Source organism: Chanos chanos, chromosome 5, assembly GCF_902362185.1.
Source record: "Chanos chanos chromosome 5, fChaCha1.1, whole genome shotgun sequence".
Taxonomy (NCBI): domain Eukaryota; kingdom Metazoa; phylum Chordata; class Actinopteri; order Gonorynchiformes; family Chanidae; genus Chanos; species Chanos chanos.
The window spans coordinates 3326263-3346313 of record NC_044499.1 but is presented as its reverse complement, the minus strand read 5'-3'; the positions used below and the strand labels follow the sequence as shown (position 1 = coordinate 3346313).

The following is a 20051-nucleotide window of genomic DNA, read 5'->3' as shown; positions in this document are numbered from 1 at the left end:
TAAATGTATTTTCATTTTTAAAATAATGTCGTACTTTTCCAGTCAGAATCAGGCATTACTTCTGTCCTTTTATATGTGTATATATATATCTCCTTATATCTCTTGATGTGAGCAGTGGTTTAGAGAGATCATTTGAAGACTGGTGTTATTTCTAGGGGTCATTTGTGTTGGGTTTACCATGGCCAAAATGATCTAGTGGCCTGTAAAACACTGGAATATGATAGGAGGTGCTGCTGCCCATGCACTAGGCTATAAGGATGTGAATGAATACCTGCATATGCTAACTGTTATAGCAACTGAGCACTGGTCATTTTCCAGCATGTTTAAATTACCTTGTCATTTCCTTAACACAATCAGTTTGTAGCAAACCTGTTTTGTCGGTATCCTATTAACACTTAAATCAATCAGCATTTCCAAATACTTCTGGGTGTTCATATCCTTCTCCTACTAAAGTATGCTCAAGAAAAAAAAACTTCTTTTTATTTTATCAAACGTTCACGCTTCACACGTTTGCTTTAAAAAAAAAAAAAATCTGACTGTTTGTTTCATCTGCCGCTCTCTGAGTTCACAGACTAATGGTTTTGTTTCGTTGATTTTTTTTCCACTGCTCTACACTGTAATGACAAATGACTGTGTCTTCCTTGTGTTTGATCTCTTTTTTTTTTTTTTTTAACTGACTTTGTGACGGGCTGTTTTGATTCTTCTCCTTTTCCAATCCACTTCCTGTTGCAATGCATGATGGGCAGGCTCAATATTGTGCATGACTCCTGCAGCAAGTGTTGGTAGGTTCTAGACTTCCTCCTAAGTCTCTTACAGCCCGCACCCTGTCCCCTTGCATGCCATCAGTGTCCCCGATGCTCACACAATGTGACTGCTATATGTAGCCTTCTGATTGTATCTTCCTCTCATATTTGCCCAAACTTTTCAAATCATTCGTGGCTTTTGTTGGATTTGTAAGTCAAATCATTCTGTCTTGGGTCTGTTGAACTAATATTTTTTTCTAGATAAAACTGCAAATCAAATCATTTTGTTTAAATGTAAAGGTCTGTAAACTGTAAGACAAACGAAAGAGGCAATGTCTGTTTGTTTAATTTGATAAAAACAGGTTTCTCCTCTAGTTTCCTGTGGTGTTCCAATTGTTTTGGTTCTCATGACTGCTGTACCTGTTGCACTCTCCCCTCCAGACAGCTTAAACTCTCTTAACCCCCCCCCCAAAAACGGCTTTATCCGCTGGTGTAACCCTCTCATGCCACCTTCCTCTTCCAATCCTTGACCAGTTTCCCTTCCACTGTTCCCACCTCACCCCTCCCCCCCACCGACACCCTTACCCCCACCCTCACCCTTACCCCCACCCTATCCCCGAAGTATGTGCCCCTGAGGCTACTCTCCTCTGTACGTATGCTTATATGATTTTCCCTTTGAAAAGTACCCATGATGCACGGTGCTACACCAGCAGCTGTGTCTGCAGCAACCACATCTGCCACAAGTGTCCCCTTCGCATCAGCCACAGCCAATCAGGTTTGCTCCTTTATGGCTTTTTCTCCCTATCTCTCTCTCTCTCTCTTTCTTTACCTATCTCTCTCTCTCCCTCTCTCTCTCTCTCTCTACCTCTCTCTCTCTCTCTCTCTACCTCTCTCTCTGTCTCTATACATGTGTATACCTCTGTCTGTATGTCTGTCTGTCTGTCTGTCTGTCTGTCTTTACAAACCCTGAGGAATGATTGGTGCTTTTAACTTTTGGGGGGCGGGCTTTAAGGATGACATCTCCCGCTTGTTGGCCTACATTTGCTCCTCAGAGAGAATTATTTACTTATTTAACAACAACAACAACAACAACAACAAAGTTTTACAGTACTACATTTAGCAAGTTAGGTTGAGTTCAATTCAGTTAAAACACAAATTAAATTGAAACTACAATTAACAGTCAAACATTAACATTTAATGACCTGGATTTAGACTCAGCAAGATGTTTTAACTAATGTGTTTTCTGATATGTTGTTACATGTTTAACATATATATATACATATATATATATTTACATATATTTGACACCATTGTAATATTATTTTTTTGTCCCCTTCTCATTTTGAGGACTCTTCTTTAACAAAGTTGACTACCAACGAATACATGCAATTGGTATGTATGCGGTAGTTTCCTTCGTATTTTTTGGTGTGTTTTTAGTTGTACAGAACGCTTCACGTGCAATCTGTACATATACCCCCCCCTTTTTTTTCCCCTTAGCCTCAGCTCCCTCTCTCTCTCTCTCTCTCTCTCTCTCTCTCTCTCTCTCTCTCTCCGTGCTTCTTTGAGTTTACATGTCATCAGAGCAAAGCTGTAGCCAAACTCTGTGTGCGCAGTCAGCCATCAGCTGGAAAGACTGTGTATTACAGTTCCCCCTCCTGCTCTCGGAGCCAGTCGCTAATGCAAGGGCCCCGATGGGATGATTCAGATGGATTACTGACTGGAATATTGTAGTCAGTGCATCTAATGAGAAACAGATGGGGCGGAACAGAGATGGTGTCAGTGTCTAGTGACCAGACAAGTCAATATTCCTTTTTTTTTTATTTATTTTTTTTTTTGTTTGTTTGTTACATGAAGAAAAGAAAAGATGCTTTTTGTTGTTTAACTTACTGGGTTTAAAATGTTTTAAAACACGTAGCCAAGACTAACCCAAATGGCTCACAGAGCTTTTGATGTGTCCGTAATTTGACAAGGGGTATTTGTCTTGTGTGTGAAATATTTAGGCCGGGCACCTTTTCTTATGACCAGATAAAAGGCACAGGTCAACAAGCAGGAAGAACGGAATGTGCATGAAACAAATCCTGAACTCTTCCTCCTCACCCCCCCCCCCCCCAAATCCTTTCCCTGCCCCCCCCCCCCCAAACCACTTTTAACTTTAATCAGCAAGTTTCTCTTACTGCCCCCCCTTATGCTTTGTTAATGTGTTGTTCACATGGGTTTGCTTTCTTTTATTTATTTTATTATTTTTTTTCTCTCCTTTTGCCGTAGTCTGAACAATGGGGAGATGATTTGTACAAGGTGACTGAGCTAAGATCATACATGTGCTGTGTTCTGATGTAACCTCGTCGAAAACGAACTAAACCTCACACCGTCTCTATGTCTTTCTTCCCCCCTCCCTCCCTCTCTCCCTCTCTCTCTCTCTCTCCCTCTCTCCCTCTCTCTCTCCCTCCCTCTCTCTCTCCCTCTCTCTCTCTCTCTCCCTCTCTCCCTCTCTCTCTCCCTCCCTCTCTCTCTCCCTCTCTCTCTCCCTCCGTCTCTCCCCCTCTCTCTCCCTCTCTCTCTCCCTCTCTCTCCCTCTCTCTCTCCCTCTCTCTCTCTCTCTCTCTCCCTCTCCCTCTCTCTCTCCCTCTCTCTCTCCCTCCCTCTCTCCCTCTCTCTCTCCCTCTCTCTCTCCCTCTCTCTCTCTCTCTCTCCCTCCCTCTCTCCCTCTCTCTCTCCCCATATTCGTCTTTAGATTCCAATAATTTCTGCAGATCATCTCACTAGTCACAAGTATTTGACTCAGATGTAGTTCCTGCCCAAAACAGTGAGTCACAATTTTTTTTTTTTTTTTGCCTATATGTGAGCTTTCTAGTTGTCTCCAGTGCATTTCTTACAAATGCTAGATCTTGAAGGCTGAATTTTTTTGAGGTCATGTGCATGATAGACAGAAAGCGATACATTATATCGATGCGCTAGTGTTGAGTTGATCAAATATTTTCCCAAATTTTATTTTGCAGATCAGTTGGAGGTGTACTGATATATCGTCCAGGAAAAAAAAAATTTAAAAAAGAAAAATTAAGCAGCCATTATATCTGAAATGTCACAGATTTAATTGAAGAACATCACTCCACTGAAGAACTGCATTTCCAATCACACGTGCAAATATGTGGAGAGTTACTCCATTTCTACAGAAATATATTCGTCACAAAGCCACCTGCAGACTCTCTGTGAAGTATCTCTCCATATGAGACAAAAGATGTTCTAAATTCTTAGCTAGAGGTGTGGATACACACGTGATGTGTCGACACCAAATATTACTGCGAAAAAGTGTTTTGCACACGTTCTCAATGGAAAAAAAAAAAAAAGATTCTGTAGTGTTTTCCTGCGTTGGTACATTAGTAGACCAAGAGATTTTTTTTTTTTTTTTTTTTGGATTTGTTTATTTGTTTTTATCATTCTCACGTACTCACTTAATTGTTTTTAAATGTATGTGATTTACTTCATAGTTTACAAAATTTGCAAAAGTGCACCTTGAATAATTAAATGAAAACCAATCTACAAGGCACAAATCATCCATAATGTCTGGGAGCGGAAGGATAAAATGACAACAGCTTTTTCTCTAAGGTTAAGAATTCTAGTCAAACGAGAGGGCAAAAGAAGCGTCCTGATTGGACGAGACAGATTGACGTTTTGGTAAAAGATGACACGTGTAAAAACCTTTTGGAAGCACACTGAAGCCAGCTTTAATTACCTTAGCCAAGAATTAGCAGCAGGTGTCAAATTCTAGAGTGTTATATCGACAGTGTTATTATGTTTACCAGTTTTAGTTTTAGTTTTTGGTTGTTGTTTTTTTTTAAGAAAACATCTTGTGTTTTATACATAATTTCATAAATGTGTGTTATGTTTTGTTGTGGGGTTTTTTTATATAAATTTTGGCATTTATTTGTCATTTGTGTAATTGTTCCATCCGGCCTTGAGGCTCTGCGCATTATACAAGATCATTCGAAAACAGGGTTGCCTTTTCTTTCTCCTGGCTCTGTTTTCTCTTCTCTCTTTCTGTTTGTTTGTTTGTTTGCTTGTTTGTTTGTTTGTTTTGGCTGAATGTCATTTTGTAACAAAATGGAGAAAGAGTTTTTTGAAGGCACTTAATGACTTTTTGTTGTTGAGGTTTACCACTCTGTTGGCTCTAAAAGTTCTTGCAGAATGAGTGGAGCATAGGGATCTGAGTTGTGTCTCAGTCCCCTGACCGTGCGCAGAGTAGGGGGGTGGGGGGGGTGGGGGACTCTAATATTAAAGCTGGAAAGAAGCACTGTTGAAATGAGTGTTATTGATAGCACAGTTTGAGATGTTTAAAGTTGTTTTGTTCAGGAACTCACGTGATGTGTTTTTTTTTTGTTGTTGTTCAATTTTGCTTTTGCAATTGGTTCTGTTCATTTCAAATTACTCAAATAATGATCTCTATTTTAGGCAACATGCAAAAACAAAGAAAAACTGTTTTGTGTGTGGCTTTTTTCCTGTTGTTTGTTCGATTTGCTGTTTTGCCAATTGTCTTTGCGTGTGAAGTTTCTCTTGCTGGGTACGTTAAAGGGCGATTCTCTGGTTTGGCCCATACTCTTCTCATAGGTCGACTGAGTATGGCCAAAGTTAAGCCAAGGTAACTGAGCATAACATGGCCAAAGTCGTGGTAGTTTGACACAAAATCAGAGAAAGCAAACTCCATAACTGTTCTCTTCTGATTCCTAACTCTTTTTTAAACACAGGGCTTAGACTCGTGCATAAAGTCCATTCAGTTATAGTACACCTCATATAAACCCATGATAAGTTACTTTTCATATGCATTTACAATGATAAAAATAATTATTATCCATATTACACTTACCGCCTTCTTTCATGTTTTGGTTTCAGCTGCCGTATTCTGATTATAATACTTAAAGATTGCGTTTTCAGTTTGTTTATTGCAGCTTCATTTCGAGTGTCTGTAGTAATGACTATTTTTGTTTTTATATATAGAGTAACATTGCTATGTTGTAGATGTTAAGTATTCGATTTCTTTTTTTTTTTTTTTTAATGTTTCGTTTTCCTTCGCACCATACTTAGCGTTCTGGAAATCTCATGTTTAGGCGATGAAATAATACATGCTATAGGTTGTATCCTGTTGTTTTTCTTTGTAGTGCCATGTTGGACTTGTTGTCGCATGGAAGTGGACATTTCTTTTTGGCTGTTTGAATATGTTGAACAAAGGAGGGTTTTTTTATATATTGATATTAACAAGGAAACCATTTTTTTTTTTTTTTTGATTCATGGTTGAATGAATCTGGATGGCAATTAATGTTCTAAAAGAAATTAATTTTGTATGAGTTGAAATGATGTGTTAAATTGTTCTGTTCAAAATGCTGATCATATATTCTAGTGTCAAATGTTGTTTTCTACTGTATTCATTTCAGAGAGTAAACTATTGTTTTAGTATTTCTAAGGGCATGCCTGAATGTCAGGCCTAGAGGGGCAGCGAAAGGCAGTGTTCTAGATTGTTCTGAATGATTAATGAGATAACAGGAAGTGAGGTCACTGGGCTGCCCCTCCAGGGGCCAGCAGTGCTGCAGACATGAGAGCCATAACCTATGGGGCAATGGTTGACTTCTTGCACTTCTGTATATAGTCAATAAACAGAGAAAAGAACCATGTAAAATATTGAGATCTTATTTTGAATAATAAAAAAAATATATATATATGATTGAGAAATTTTGTTAGGTTAATTTAAAAATTAGAATTTCAGGCCAGCTTAAAGAAAAATTACGATCGCTTGCTGAAGTGTTGCCTTTTTTTTTTTGTTTTTTGTTTTTTTTTGTTTGTTTGTTTGGGTTTTTGTTTTTTTTGAGCTGTTGCATTGCCTCTGAAAAAAAGGCTCTGCATTGCTGCCTGCTATACATGCCCATTTCACCAAAGAATCTTTACGATTTGACAGCAGAACAATGTCCGCCTGCCCACTGTCTTAGCAGACGTTATGTCTCTACGCTATGTCTCTCACTAGAGATAAGACCACATCTTCGAGGTTCACAAAACAAAAAACAAAAAAAAAAAACAAAAGAAAGAAAGAAAGAAAAAGAAAAAAATGAAAACTCACACACACATATACACATTTAATAAACATAGTGTACTTGACTTTAGCTGGAAAGTAATAATGCATGTGAGAAGAATTTTAAATAATAGTTCAAATCTGATATTATATTGGTAGACTGATAAGTTATTAACAGTACCATCAGTCACATTCATGAAGTACTGTGTATCATTAAACTAAACAGAACTTGAAGTGGAAAAAAGACATACCAACACGAAACACTGTGTTTAAAATTACAGTAAAAGAGAAAAAAGAAAAGACCAGTGAGAGGTTATTAAACCGTAAGAATTAGAACCTGGGTAAACAGCCCGGACATGTGGTTCAGTATCCCTGCTTAAGTGCAAGTGGAAGACAAAAAAAAAAAACCAAAACAAAACACACAACAGCACCACACCACAGCTTCTGGTTACTAGGCAACTGTGCATTCAGCAGGTGAAACACACCAATTACGCGATTATTACGCACCTTAAGATGAATGTAACCGTCTATTTCTCCATCAAGGTCAATGTTTTTACTGACTTGAGGTTCCTGCACAAGTGCTAACAGACCAAAGGATCACTTCCTCTCCCTTTTCAGATCCAGCCTGTTTTAACGCTGGTCTGCTGTCTCTCCCACAGTCTGAACAGTGGGTTACCTTCCCTGCTGAAAGCACACACACACACACACACACACACAGGCTTGGGTGCTTCGTGCTTTTATGTGTAATCTCACACCTATATTTTGCTAATAGTTGCTGTATGATATTGTATTATGTCTATGATTTGGGTTATGCACATTTATAAGTCATAACAAACTCTTGCTGTTATGAGTTAAAAAAAAATAATAATAATAATAAAAAAGGAATAAAAAAAAATGGATTTGTTCAAAAAAAAAAAAGAAAGACTGTCTCTCATTTTTTTGTGTGGCTGTCATTGTGGATAAACTAACAATATTCCAAATGAATGGAAATGTTCATTTACCTCTTTAGTTTGAGTACTTCTCCATGAAAACTATACAAGACAAATACATCACTCACGGATTACAAATGACTTTAAGCAAATGGGGTTTTGCAAACACATTATTATAACCTTATGTGCTGTATGATATGTGTGTCCTATGTAACGTATGTGGTTAAGTCATCTTCAATTCACATTTACATGTATTAATTTAACTTCATGTCCTTTCGCCTCAGTCAGAACCGTTTACAACCACAGAGGTCATTCATCTTAACCCCAGTCTGCAACACACACAGTCATATCACCACAGCTAAAAGTCTGGGCATTGTTTGGAAATCAGACTGCGCTGTCCGGGCAGGGACTGGTGTCTTGCTGACATCCAAAAATCAATATTTTCTGTCCTAACGTGCCACCTAGTGGCTAGTCAGTGTAATATTTGTTCTGAAGGAGATAAAGACATGTTACTGACTCCTCAGATGAACTCCTCACAAATGAAGCTTGTGTAGTCATTATTGACATTGTTAAGGAGAGCAACTCATTACGTGGTGTGGCAGTCAGGCACCTGTGTCTTTTAAAGTGTTTCATGTCCACCTCACATAGCAAACAGACACAGCACCAGATCCCTGCCAAATGTAGAGCAGCATCAATCCCAGTTCCCTAAAACAGATCTGGCCCAGTGTCTTTTTGCACAGTGGACCGATACCAGCACAGGTCCGCTTTGAGTACCTGGTACGGGCAAGTATCGGAGACAGAACAACTCCACCCCGAATATCATTAAATCCAACACAGATCCATCAGTCATGTTCACTTCTGGCCCAAATGGGACACAGAGTCATTTCTTTAGTAATGACTCCGCCCTGGTCCCGCCCCAGACTCCGCCCTTAATCCCACCCTAAACTGTCTCACATCTGATCCACACATGGGTCAGATCCTGTCACCTGTGACCTCTGCACTTTGCACTGAAATCGATCCATGATCTGTGACTGGACAACTTAGGAAGCAAAAGTCCACAGTACAGACCTACCCGCCTGATTGATTTTTTTTTGCCATTTAATGACTGACTGGATTGTTTCATGAAACAGTGCAGTGCTGAGTTCTCAGGATTAGATGATTGCCAACAATACCAACAATTAGGGACTTTGGACAGTTAATGCACCACTCATAGTGAAGGTATGGGTAAAAGTTCATACATAAACCTCAAAGGCTTTGATCATATTCTTTTAGAAAGAGGCTTAGTATGCGAAACTGCATTAAGTGTAGCCACAGTGACAGAGAAAATCTAAACTTCAGGTCACTGCCCAAATGCCTTAGGGTTGTCACTTCAAGTGCATGGCATAAATGTTACCCAACAAAGTAAAGTTTTCATTCCTTCTTGTAATACTGTGTTAATCATTGGTGGCCATTTAAATGTTAGCTGTGCTAGTTGGTTAGCTGTGCTAGTTGGTGACTTAAATTAGGTTAACGAACACAATCTATGATAGCATTGTCTTAACAAAATAGCAACTAATATAGCTAGGTAGATTTATTAATTAGCATTTACACGCATTTTATTTTCTTAGCTCAAAAACACATAACCTCTCAACTCTTGGGGCAGTGCTAGTCTTACAACCTTACTTAAAAAGAGAAAAGTCCTGCAGGGATCCAGGCCTTCTCATCACTGTACATTCACTGAAGAGAGAGAGGAACACATGTTTGATCCTAATGACTCACAGAGCTCTCTAAAGCAGTGATTCTCAGCTCCAGTCTTGGAGGCCCACTGTCCTGCTCGTCTTTTTTTTAAACTCGGGACTGACACACCTGATTCCACTGATCAGTGAATCATCAAGCCCCTGATTAGCTCAGTTAACTGTGATAATGAAGAGTTAAAACAACAATGTGCAGGACAGAGGGTCCTCAAGACTGGAGTTGAGAAACACTGCTCTAAAAGACCTTAACTCTCAATGACCTATCATGGTACATAAGTAAACAGCGACCAGCTCAGGGATATCTCTCGGCACTATTAACACAAGACTTTTTTTTAATATTTTTTTCAAATTTTTTGACAAAGTGCGAAAGCACTTTGGAATATTTTGGATTGAACTAATGTGCTACGTGTTATTTTCAAAACAATTTTCCCCCAAATTGTCTCTCTCATAATCTCCCTCCTCCAGTTGTGAAGTGGTTGCGGTGTTTTTCCTTACTGGTTTCACACACACACAAACACAGTGACTCCAACCATGACTTTTCAATCACACAATAAAACACTAACACAGCAAAACTGACGATGGCCTCATTTTCACTAAGCATTTGGTTAATACTCTTTCCCTTTGTAGGGAAGCACTGCACTCCGCTGTACAAAAATAACAACTCAAAACTATGTATTATAGTTTTTTATTTTTTATTTATTTTTTATAAATTCAGATGAAAATAAAATTAGAAAAAAAAAAGAATTGATGTATAGTATGAGTTCTTCAATTGTGTGTGTAAGTGTGTGTTGGTGTCACGGTCCTGTAGCTGTTGTTTGGGCCTCTTTGTCCCGCCACCTTTAAAAGTTCACAGTACAGCTCAGGTTTCCGTGCTGCATGGAGACTTTCCTCTTTGGGCGCTTCTCCTGCTGTCTTCTCACCTCCATCTGGGTCTGCCCTTGTGCTGGACCGCTCCAATAGACCCGTCTCTCTCCCTCTGTCCTCCCCCGTATGTCACGGGGACCGTAAGGGTATCCTTGACTTTCTCTGTCATCAAACCCTCTCTGTCTCCACTGGCCATCGCTCCACTCAGACCCCCATCTCTTTTTCGGTTTGTGTGGAGGTCTCTGGCTCCATCGCCCACCTTGAGGTGGAATGTCTCTCTCTTCTCCTCTCATGTCTCTGTCCTGTCTATGAGGACGTTGTCTCTGAGGGACGTATGTGGGCTGGTACTCATGAGTCCACGCTTTCTTCTGTGTCTCATCCAGTCCAGACGTTCCCTGTTTTCCTTCTTTTCGCTTTTTCCCCCTCTGCTTTTTCTTGCTCTGCTTCTCTCCTCTGAGATGCTTCTGTTTCTCCTTTTTCTCTTCTTTTTTCTTCTCTTTCTCTATCTCCACCTTCACCCTGCACTCATCCGTCATGTTCTCCTCTCTCCTCCTCTCCTCCTCCAGCAACATTATCTCCCATCTGTCTCTCTCATAAAGTTGCTGAGCTGCTTCCATGCTCTCTCTCTCGTGGATCTGGACTATCTCGATCGGTTGATCGTTTTCTTGCGTTCCCAACTCTTTCTCCTGAGCTTGTTCCACCTCCACCGTGTCCTTTTCCTCCTCAGCTTTGTTCTCCTCTGCTCTTTGCTTCTTCACGCTCTGGTCTCTCATCCTCTCCTCCTCCAGCACCATCCACCCCCAGGTGTCTTTCTCCTCCATTTTCTCCCATGGCACTATTTCCATCTTATCCTCATCCTCAATCATGCCTTTATCCATCATCCATTGATCCATCTCTTCCTCCTCAACATCTTTCTCTTCCATTTGTCCGCATTCCGTCATCCCTCGTTCCTTTGGTTCAAGTTCCTCGTCACCTGTACTCATGACCATTTTCTTTTCTTCCTCTACATCCGGCAGCACCATTTTCTCCACCTCCTCCACCTCAGCAACATCCACCATCAACAGTTCAACCTCCTCTTCCAGGTTTACCCTCTTCATCACTATTTCCATCTCCACCCTCTCTTCCTTCACTTTCTGCTCCACTTCAGTCTCCAGTATCACACTCTGTATCTCCACTGAATTGTCCTCCATCTTCTCATCCTCGAGAGGGTTCTCCTGCACTGCCTCCATCCACTGCACCAGGCTCTTTGCCTCTTCTAGCGCATTGTGCACCAGCTCTTTGGCTCTGTCCTGTAGTTCCCTGTCTTCTACAGTCTCTACCTTTGTCACCATCCTCTTATCCTTTATTTTTTCCTGTTTGTCTTTCTCTTCCACAGTTGACTCTTTCCCCTCCACCACCTCATACATGGTCTCCACCATCTCAAACGCCTCCTCCATCATGGTCTGCAGCAGCTCCATAATCATCTCATCCTTTTCTTCCATATCCACCTCTCTCTCGTTCTCTTGCTCTGCCTCCATCTTCAGTTTCTCTTCCTCCTCCATCACCTTCAGCTCATTTTCATTCTCTGTCAGTTGGTTCTCCCCCACCATCTCCTTCTCCTCCTGTGCTTTATCCTCCTCCATTTTGGTGTCATCCATTGCAGAGAACTCCTTCTCCTCATCATCCTCCTCTACCACCTTCTCCTCTACTGTTTCCTGTTCTTCTTCAGTCTTGTCCTCCATCAGTTTTTCCTCAGAACTTCCCTTCACTTCCTCCTGCAACTTCACCACCCTCCTTGCCTCTGCCAACATCTCCTCCACCACCTCTTTGGCTGTCTGCTTCAGTGTCCAGTCATCTAGGGTCTCCACATTTTTGTCCTCAACCATCTTTTGTTCTTTCACATCCTTAAATGACAGAAGAATATAGTAGAGGTATTCATTTCAACCCTAAACAAGACTGTGTTAGGCTCCATCAGGCCTCTGCCACATGTTCACCCTTCAATTTGGATTGGTCCATTACTGATATTACTTTTAATCTTGACATTATTTTTAAATATATGATCATTTGCAGGGGAATACAGTTTCAGAGCAGATGAGCTGCTCTTCTCTTACAAGTTTGTCTAAATACACACTTATTTTTTAAAGAGAGTATTAGGAAAATCTTTTTGATGATTCTGAAATGTCACCTGCAGCTCATGTTCCAGAACAATCTCCTCCTCCACTTTCTCGTCATCATCCTTTATCTCATCCTCTGTCATATTTCCATCACAGTTGTTCTGTCCATCTTGGAACAGTTCCAGCACCCTCTTGGCCTCCTCCATCACCTCCTCCACCACCTCTTTGGCTGTCTGCTCCAGTGTCCAGTCATCCAGGGTCTCCACATTTTTGTCCTCAACCATCTTTTGTTCTTTCACATCCTTAAATGACAGAAGAATATAGTAGAGGTATTCATTTCAACCCTAAACAAGACTGTGTTAGGCTCCATCATGCCTCTGCCACATGTTCACCCTTCAATTTGGATTGGTCCATTACTGATATGACTTTTAATCTTGACATTATTTTTAAATATATGATAATTAGCAGGGGAATACAGTTTCAGAGCAGATGAGCTGCTCTTCTCTTACAAGTTTGTCTAAATACACACTTATTTTTTAAAGAGAGTATTAGGAAAATCTTTCTGATGATTCTGAAATGTCACCTGCAGCTCAAGTTCCAGAACAATCTCCTCCTCCACTTTCTCGTCATCATCCTTTATCTCATCCTCTGTCATATTTCCATCACAGTTGTTCTGTCCATCTTGGAACAGTTCCAGCACCCTCTTGGCCTCCTCCATCACCTCCTCCACCACCTCTTTGGCTGTCTGCTCCAGTGTCCAGTCATCCAGGGTCTCCACATTTTTGTCCTCAACCATCTTTTGTTCTTTCACATCCTTAAATGACAGAAGAATATAGTAGAGGTATTCATTTCAACCCTAAACTAGAGTGCGTTAGGCTCCATCAGGCCTCTGCCACATGTTCACCCTTCAATTTGGATTGGTCCATTACTGATATGACTTTTAATCTTGACATTATTTTTAAATATATGATCATTTGCAGGGGAATACAGTTTCAGAGCAGATGAGCTGCTCTTCTCTTACAAGTTTGTCTAAATACACACTTATTTTTTAAAGAGAGTATTAGGAAAATCTTTTTGATGATTCTGAAATGTCACCTGCAGCTCATGTTCCAGAACAATCTCCTCCTCCACTTTCTCGTCATCATCCTTTATCTCATCCTCTGTCATATTTCCATCACAGTTGTTCTGTCCATCTTGGAACAGTTCCAGCACCCTCTTGGCCTCCTCCATCACCTCCTCCACCACCTCTTTGGCTGTCTGCTCCAGTGTCCAGTCATCCAGGGTCTCCACATTTTTGTCCTCAACCATCTTTTGTTCTTTCACATCCTTAAATGACAGAAGAATATAGTAGAGGTATTCATTTCAACCCTAAACTAGAGTGCGTTAGGCTCCATCAGGCCTCTGCCACATGTTCACCCTTCAATTTGGATTGGTCCATTACTGATATGACTTTTAATCTTGACATTATTTTTAAATATATGATCATTTGCAGGGGAATACAGTTTCAGAGCAGATGAGCTGCTCTTCTCTTACAAGTTTGTCTAAATACACACTTATTTTTTAAAGAGAGTATTAGGAAAATCTTTTTGATGATTCTGAAATGTCACCTGCAGCTCAAGTTCCAGAACAATCTCCTCCTCCACGTTCTCGTCATCATCCTTTATCTCATCCTCTGTCATATTTCCATCACAGTTGTTCTGTCCATCTTGGAACAGTTCCAGCACCCTCTTGGCCTCCTCCATCACCTCCTCCACCACCTCTTTGGCTGTCTGCTCCAGTGTCCAGTCATCCAGGGTCTCCACATTTTTGTCCTCAACCATCTTTTGTTCTTTCACATCCTTAAATGACAGAAGAATATAGTAGAGGTATTCATTTCAACCCTAAACTAGAGTGCGTTAGGCTCCATCAGGCCTCTGCCACATGTTCACCCTTCAATTTGGATTGGTCCATTACTGATATGACTTTTAATCTTGACATTATTTTTAAATATATGATCATTTGCAGGGGAATACAGTTTCAGAGCAGATGAGCTGCTCTTCTCTTACAAGTTTGTCTAAATACACACTTATTTTTTAAAGAGAGTATTAGGAAAATCTTTTTGATGATTCTGAAATGTCACCTGCAGCTCAAGTTCCAGAACAATCTCCTCCTCCACGTTCTCGTCATCATCCTTTATCTCATCCTCTGTCATATTTCCATCACAGTTGTTCTGTCCATCTTGGAACAGTTCCAGCACCCTCTTGGCCTCCTCCATCACCTCCTCCACCACCTCTTTGGCTGTCTGCTCCAGTGTCCAGTCATCCAGGGTCTCCACATTTTTGTCCTCAACCATCTTTTGTTCTTTCACATCCTTAAATGACAGAAGAATATAGTAGAGGTATTCATTTCAACCCTAAACAAGACTGTGTTAGGCTCCATCAGGCCTCTGCCACATGTTGACCCTTCAGTTTGGATTGCCCAATCACTGATATTACTTTTAATCTTGACATTATTTTTAAATATATGATAATTAGCAGGGGAATACAGTTTCAGAGCAGATGAGCTGCTCTTCTCTTACAAGTTTGTCTAAATACACACTTATTTTTTAAAGAGAGTATTAGGAAAATCTTTTTGATGATTCTGAAATGTCACCTGCAGCTCAAGTTCCAGAACAATCTCCTCCTCCACGTTCTCGTCATCATCCTTTATCTCATCCTCTGTCATATTTCCATCACAGTTGTTCTGTCCATCTTGGAACAGTTCCAGCACCCTCTTGGCCTCCTCCATCACCTCCTCCACCACCTCTTTGGCTGTCTGCTCCAGTGTCCAGTCATCCAGGGTCTCCACATTTTTGTCCTCAACCATCTTTTGTTCTTTCACATCCTTAAATGACAGAAGAATATAGTAGAGGTATTCATTTCAACCCTAAACAAGACTGTGTTAGGCTCCATCAGGCCTCTGCCACATGTTGACCCTTCAGTTTGGATTGCCCAATCACTGATATTACTTTTAATCTTGACATTATTTTTAAATATATGATAATTAGCAGGGGAACACAGTTTCAGAGCAGATGAGCTGCTCTTCTCTTACAAGTTTGTCTAAATACACACTTATTTTTTAAAGAGAGTATTAGGAAAATCTTTCTGATGATTCTGAAATGTCACCTGCAGCTCAAGTTCCAGAACAATCTCCTCCTCCACGTTCTCGTCATCATCCTTTATCTCATCCTCTGTCATATTTCCATCACAGTTGTTCTGTCCATCTTGGAACAGTTCCAGCACCCTCTTGGCGTCCTCCATCACCTCCTCCACCACCTCTTTGGCTGTCTGCTCCAGTGTCCAGTCATCCAGGGTCTCCACATTTTTGTCCTCAACCATCTTTTGTTCTTTCACATCCTTAAATGACAGAAGAATATAGTAGAGGTATTCATTTCAACCCTAAACTAGAGTGCGTTAGGCTCCATCAGGCCTCTGCCACATGTTCACCCTTCAATTTGGATTGGTCCATTACTGATATGACTTTTAATCTTGACATTATTTTTAAATATATGATCATTTGCAGGGGAATACAGTTTCAGAGCAGATGAGCTGCTCTTCTCTTTCAAGTTTGTCTAAATACACACTTATTTTTTAAAGAGAGTATTAGGAAAATCTTTTTGATGATTCTGAAATGTCACCTGCAGCTCAAGTTCCAGAACAATCTCCTCCTCCACGTTCTCGTCATCATCCTTTATCTCATCCTCTTTCATATTTCCATCACAGTTGTTCTGTCCATCTTGGAACAGTTCCAGCACCCTCTTGGCCTCCTCCATCACCTCCTCCACCACCTCTTTGGCTGTCTGCTCCAGTGTCCAGTCATCCAGGGTCTCCACATTTTTGTCCTCAACCATCTTTTGTTCTTTCACATCCTTAAATGACAGAAGAATATAGTAGAGGTATTCATTTCAACCCTAAACTAGAGTGCGTTAGGCTCCATCAGGCCTCTGCCACATGTTCACCCTTCAATTTGGATTGGTCCATTACTGATATGACTTTTAATCTTGACATTATTTTTAAATATATGATCATTTGCAGGGGAATACAGTTTCAGAGCAGATGAGCTGCTCTTCTCTTACAAGTTTGTCTAAATGCGCACTTATTTTTTAAAGAGAGTATTAGGAAAATCTTTTTGATGATTCTGAAATGTCACCTGCAGCTCAAGTTCCAGAACAATCTCCTCCTCCACGTTCTCGTCATCATCCTTTATCTCATCCTCTGTCATATTTCCATCACAGTTGTTCTGTCCATCTTGGAACAGTTCCAGCACCCTCTTGGCCTCCTCCATCACCTCCTCCACCACCTCTTTGGCTGTCTGCTCCAGTGTCCAGTCATCCAGGGTCTCCACATTTTTGTCCTCAACCATCTTTTGTTCTTTCACATCCTTAAATGACAGAAGAATATAGTAGAGGTATTCATTTCAACCCTAAACTAGAGTGCGTTAGGCTCCATCAGGCCTCTGCCACATGTTGACCCTTCAGTTTGGATTGCCCAATCACTGATATTACTTTTAATCTTGACATTATTTTTAAATATATGATAATTAGCAGGGGAATACAGTTTCAGAGCAGATGAGCTGCTCTTTTCTTACAAGTTTGTCTAAATACACACTTATTTTTTAAAGAGAGTATTAGGAAAATCTTTCTGATGATTCTGAAATGTCACCTGCAGCTCAAGTTCCAGAACAATCTCCTCCTCCACTTTCTCGTCATCATCCTTTATCTCATCCTCTGTCATATTTCCATCACAGTTGTTCTGTCCATCTTGGAACAGTTCCAGCACCCTCTTGGCCTCCTCCATCACCTCCTCCACCACCTCTTTGGCTGTCTGCTCCAGTGTCCAGTCATCCAGGGTCTCCACATTTTTGTCCTCAACCATCTTTTGTTCTTTCACATCCTTAAATGACAGAAGAATATAGTAGAGGTATTCATTTCAACCCTAAACTAGAGTGCGTTAGGCTCCATCAGGCCTCTGCCACATGTTCACCCTTCAATTTGGATTGCCCGATCACTGATATTACTTTTAATCTTGACATTATTTTTAAATATATGATCATTTGCAGGGGAACACAGTTTCAGAACAGATGAGCTGCTCTTCTGTTGCAAGTTTGTCTAAATACCATTGGTGTAGTGGTATATGTATTCATCCTGAACTGTCACATTAATGGTTTAGTGCATGCAGTTCTATGGAGAGTACGCGTTAGCCTATGTATGAAGATTGATGAATCTCATGCGGAACCAAATTTCACAAGCGCGAGTCTCTCATTTCACTCTCTCGTTGGTTTGCTCTCTCCTCTCTAAGATTTGGGATCTGATAGTGGTGCACACAAATGACAACGTTCAAGTTTTCAAGGACCTCATGTCCTTGTTGACTGGTACATTGTAGTAAGAAGTAAACCACATTTCCTAATGAATAATAGATGACAATGCTGGCTGTCAGTAGCCTGCAATTGGCTACACACAGCTGTAGGCAGCCATGAGCAGTTGTGATGTCACAAACACACGGAATTCAGAACATGGCCGTAGAAAGGCTTGTTTTCTTTGCAGAGATTGTGCGGCTGTAAGAGGAGAATGTATGTTTTCATACTGTGACAACGTTTCCTTAGCACATTCATCTCAGTGAATTCAAAAGGGCAAGGAAAATCGTGATGTCCATTCTGTGGCACCTTTAATGCACTACAGGCTGTACCAAGTATCTCGGTGGGGACTATACAGCACTATACGTGAAACAGACTGTAACTTGCACTACTGTCTGTTCAAAATAAATGAAAGAAACCTAGCCTTACGTTTTGGGTTTTCTTTGGCTTTTTTCCTGTTGTACCAGACTTGTACTGAACCGTGATGTTTAAAACGTGGTGTGAACCGAACCGTGACTTCTGTGTACCGCTACACCCTTACTAAATACACATATATATGTTTTTAAGAGAGTATTAGGAAAATCTTTCTGATGATTCTGAAATGTCACCTGCATCTCATGTTCCAGAACAATCTCCTCCTCCACTTTCTCGTCATCATCCTTTATCTCATCCTCTGTCATATTTCCATCACAGTTGTTCTGTCCATCTTGGAACAGTTCCAGCACCCTCTTGGCCTCCTCCATCACCTCCTGCACCACCTCTTTGGCTGTCTGTTCCTGGGTCTGTCCATCCATTCTCTCCAGTCTGTTGTCTTCTGGAATATTCTCTTCTTTCACCAGCACTTCCTTAATTTAGAATAACAGCACAATATAATGAATTTTCATTTCAGTTAAAACTTCAACTTTTCTTTTTCTTGCTTTCTTTTTTTCTTTTTAGGAATGCTGTCTCCCAGTTTGAGAGGGATTTTGAATTAAAATATATCACTGAGAATGATTTTCATCTGTCTTATGATTTTTTTTTCTTTTTACACTGGATATTTAAATTTTGAGTCTGATATTACTTCATTTGTATTTTAATGCATTTTTTTTTCAACACGCATACATGTTTTAAAGAACATCAGTAAAATCTTGTATATTAAAACAAAATATCACCTGCAGTACCATTTTCAGAGTGTTCCCCTCCTCCACTGCCTCTGTGTTCTTCTCCTCTACGACCTTCTCATCTTCCATTGCCACTCTCTCCACCACTTTCTCCATCTTCTCCAAACTCTCTGCTTTCTCCTCTCTCTCAGCTCTCTTAGCAGCTCTCTTCTGTCTTCTCCTCTCCTCACGAACCGCTTTCTTCCTGTTTTCTCCCTCCTGCTTCAGACTTTGTTTCTTGGACTGGTCGTCCTTGATCCTCGGTCTGAAACAGCAGCAGAGCATCATCTTGTCAACTTTCTCTTGTGTTTCTATCTCACCGAATCCGCACAACTGATAGTTTGTGTTCAGTACCAGGCGTTTTGTGCTGTTGTTCAACAATTGTATCACAGCACTGGATGATATCATAATGCGCCTGTTAGAACACAGAGGATTCTTGAGGATTCTAAATGGAATCATATTGGTTACTGGTGTTTTAGACAATCTCTGTTTTCTTTAGGGTCATATTGAGATAATACAGAAGTTAAAAACACACACACACACACACACACACACACAAAAAAACAAAAGTGCTTTTGTAGTCTACATGAATTACTGAATGGCTCAATTCATGATTTGTTTTCTTTATGATTTTTAATGTTTTTTCTTTTTATTCAAACTAGTTCCGTTAATCACTTATATCCTAACGAATCTCTCTTTTATTTAATTCATACATACAGTCTTTTTTGGGGTTTTTTGTGTTATTTACTAACTAAGTAACTAAATAAGCTGATGTTGTGTCCAGTGCATCACTAGCCATTCCTCCTCTGATTTTACTTTGGAGTCAGATGGTGGATTTGCGATCTGAGAAAAGAGATCTTGACATGAATCTTTGTGGCTGTGTTAATTTTAACCCTAATCTAGCCTCTTTAAGTTTCCATCGGGATTCTGCTGCATATTGTTTCTGATAACTTATTCTAATCTGAACAGAAGGTATAGTGCACATTTCTTTACGCAAGGGTAAATTACAAAAGGGTTCACGCTGGAATCCTCCTTTGCTAACTGGCTGACACACACAGTGACACCTGGATTTGAAGGACAGTACTGTCTTCCATTTTAGTGACATTGTAAAATGGAATAACTTTCAAA

At 40.4% G+C, this 20051-nt stretch overlaps 2 protein-coding genes across 9 annotated transcripts in view; one reads left to right on the top strand and one right to left on the bottom strand.

The window, feature by feature from the left end:
• The window catches only part of mbnl1 (muscleblind-like splicing regulator 1), a 31788-nt gene extending 28017 nt beyond the window's left edge, over positions 1-3771 (top strand). For 2 of the 8 annotated variants that reach the window (XM_030773157.1, XM_030773153.1), the window contains 5 exons: positions 747-782; positions 1427-1518; positions 2091-2135; positions 3475-3546; positions 3740-3771. In XM_030773157.1, coding sequence (XP_030629017.1) covers positions 747-782; positions 1427-1518; positions 2091-2135; positions 3475-3531 — 230 coding nt within the window. In that variant the 3' untranslated portion in view covers positions 3532-3546; positions 3740-3771. Of the gene's footprint in view, positions 1-746; positions 783-1426; positions 1519-2090; positions 2136-3474; positions 3547-3739 lie in introns of those variants that run through there. The other 6 variants (XM_030773158.1, XM_030773156.1, XM_030773155.1 and 3 more) reach the window with 5 other exon arrangements.
• A 6525-nt stretch (positions 3772-10296) lies between these two features.
• On the bottom strand, positions 10297-19040 carry LOC115811308 (trichohyalin-like). The gene is made up of 15 exons (XM_030773459.1): positions 18945-19040; positions 18393-18629; positions 17094-17324; positions 16582-16812; positions 16070-16300; positions 15558-15788; positions 15046-15276; positions 14534-14764; positions 14022-14252; positions 13510-13740; positions 12998-13228; positions 12486-12716; positions 11908-12204; positions 10834-11763; positions 10297-10644 (listed from the first exon to the last, which is right to left on the bottom strand). Exons 1-15 carry the CDS (start codon positions 19038-19040, stop codon positions 10297-10299), a joined length of 4218 nt encoding a protein of 1405 aa, XP_030629319.1.
• Positions 19041-20051: the final 1011 nt, after the last annotated feature.

What these genes read in the sequence shown, in the direction of transcription:
- LOC115811308 (XM_030773459.1), bottom strand. Translation starts at nt 19,040, where the DNA reads ATGGAGAAAGTGGTGGAGAGAGTGGCAATGGAAGATGAGAAGGTCGTA. An exon ending in TTCTGGAACTTGAGCTGCAG is followed by an intron (nt 15,789 to 16,069) that starts GTGACATTTCAG and finishes CTGTCATTTAAG; the next exon opens with GATGTGAAAGAACAAAAGAT. An exon ending in TTCTGGAACTTGAGCTGCAG is followed by an intron (nt 14,253 to 14,533) that starts GTGACATTTCAG and finishes CTGTCATTTAAG; the next exon opens with GATGTGAAAGAACAAAAGAT.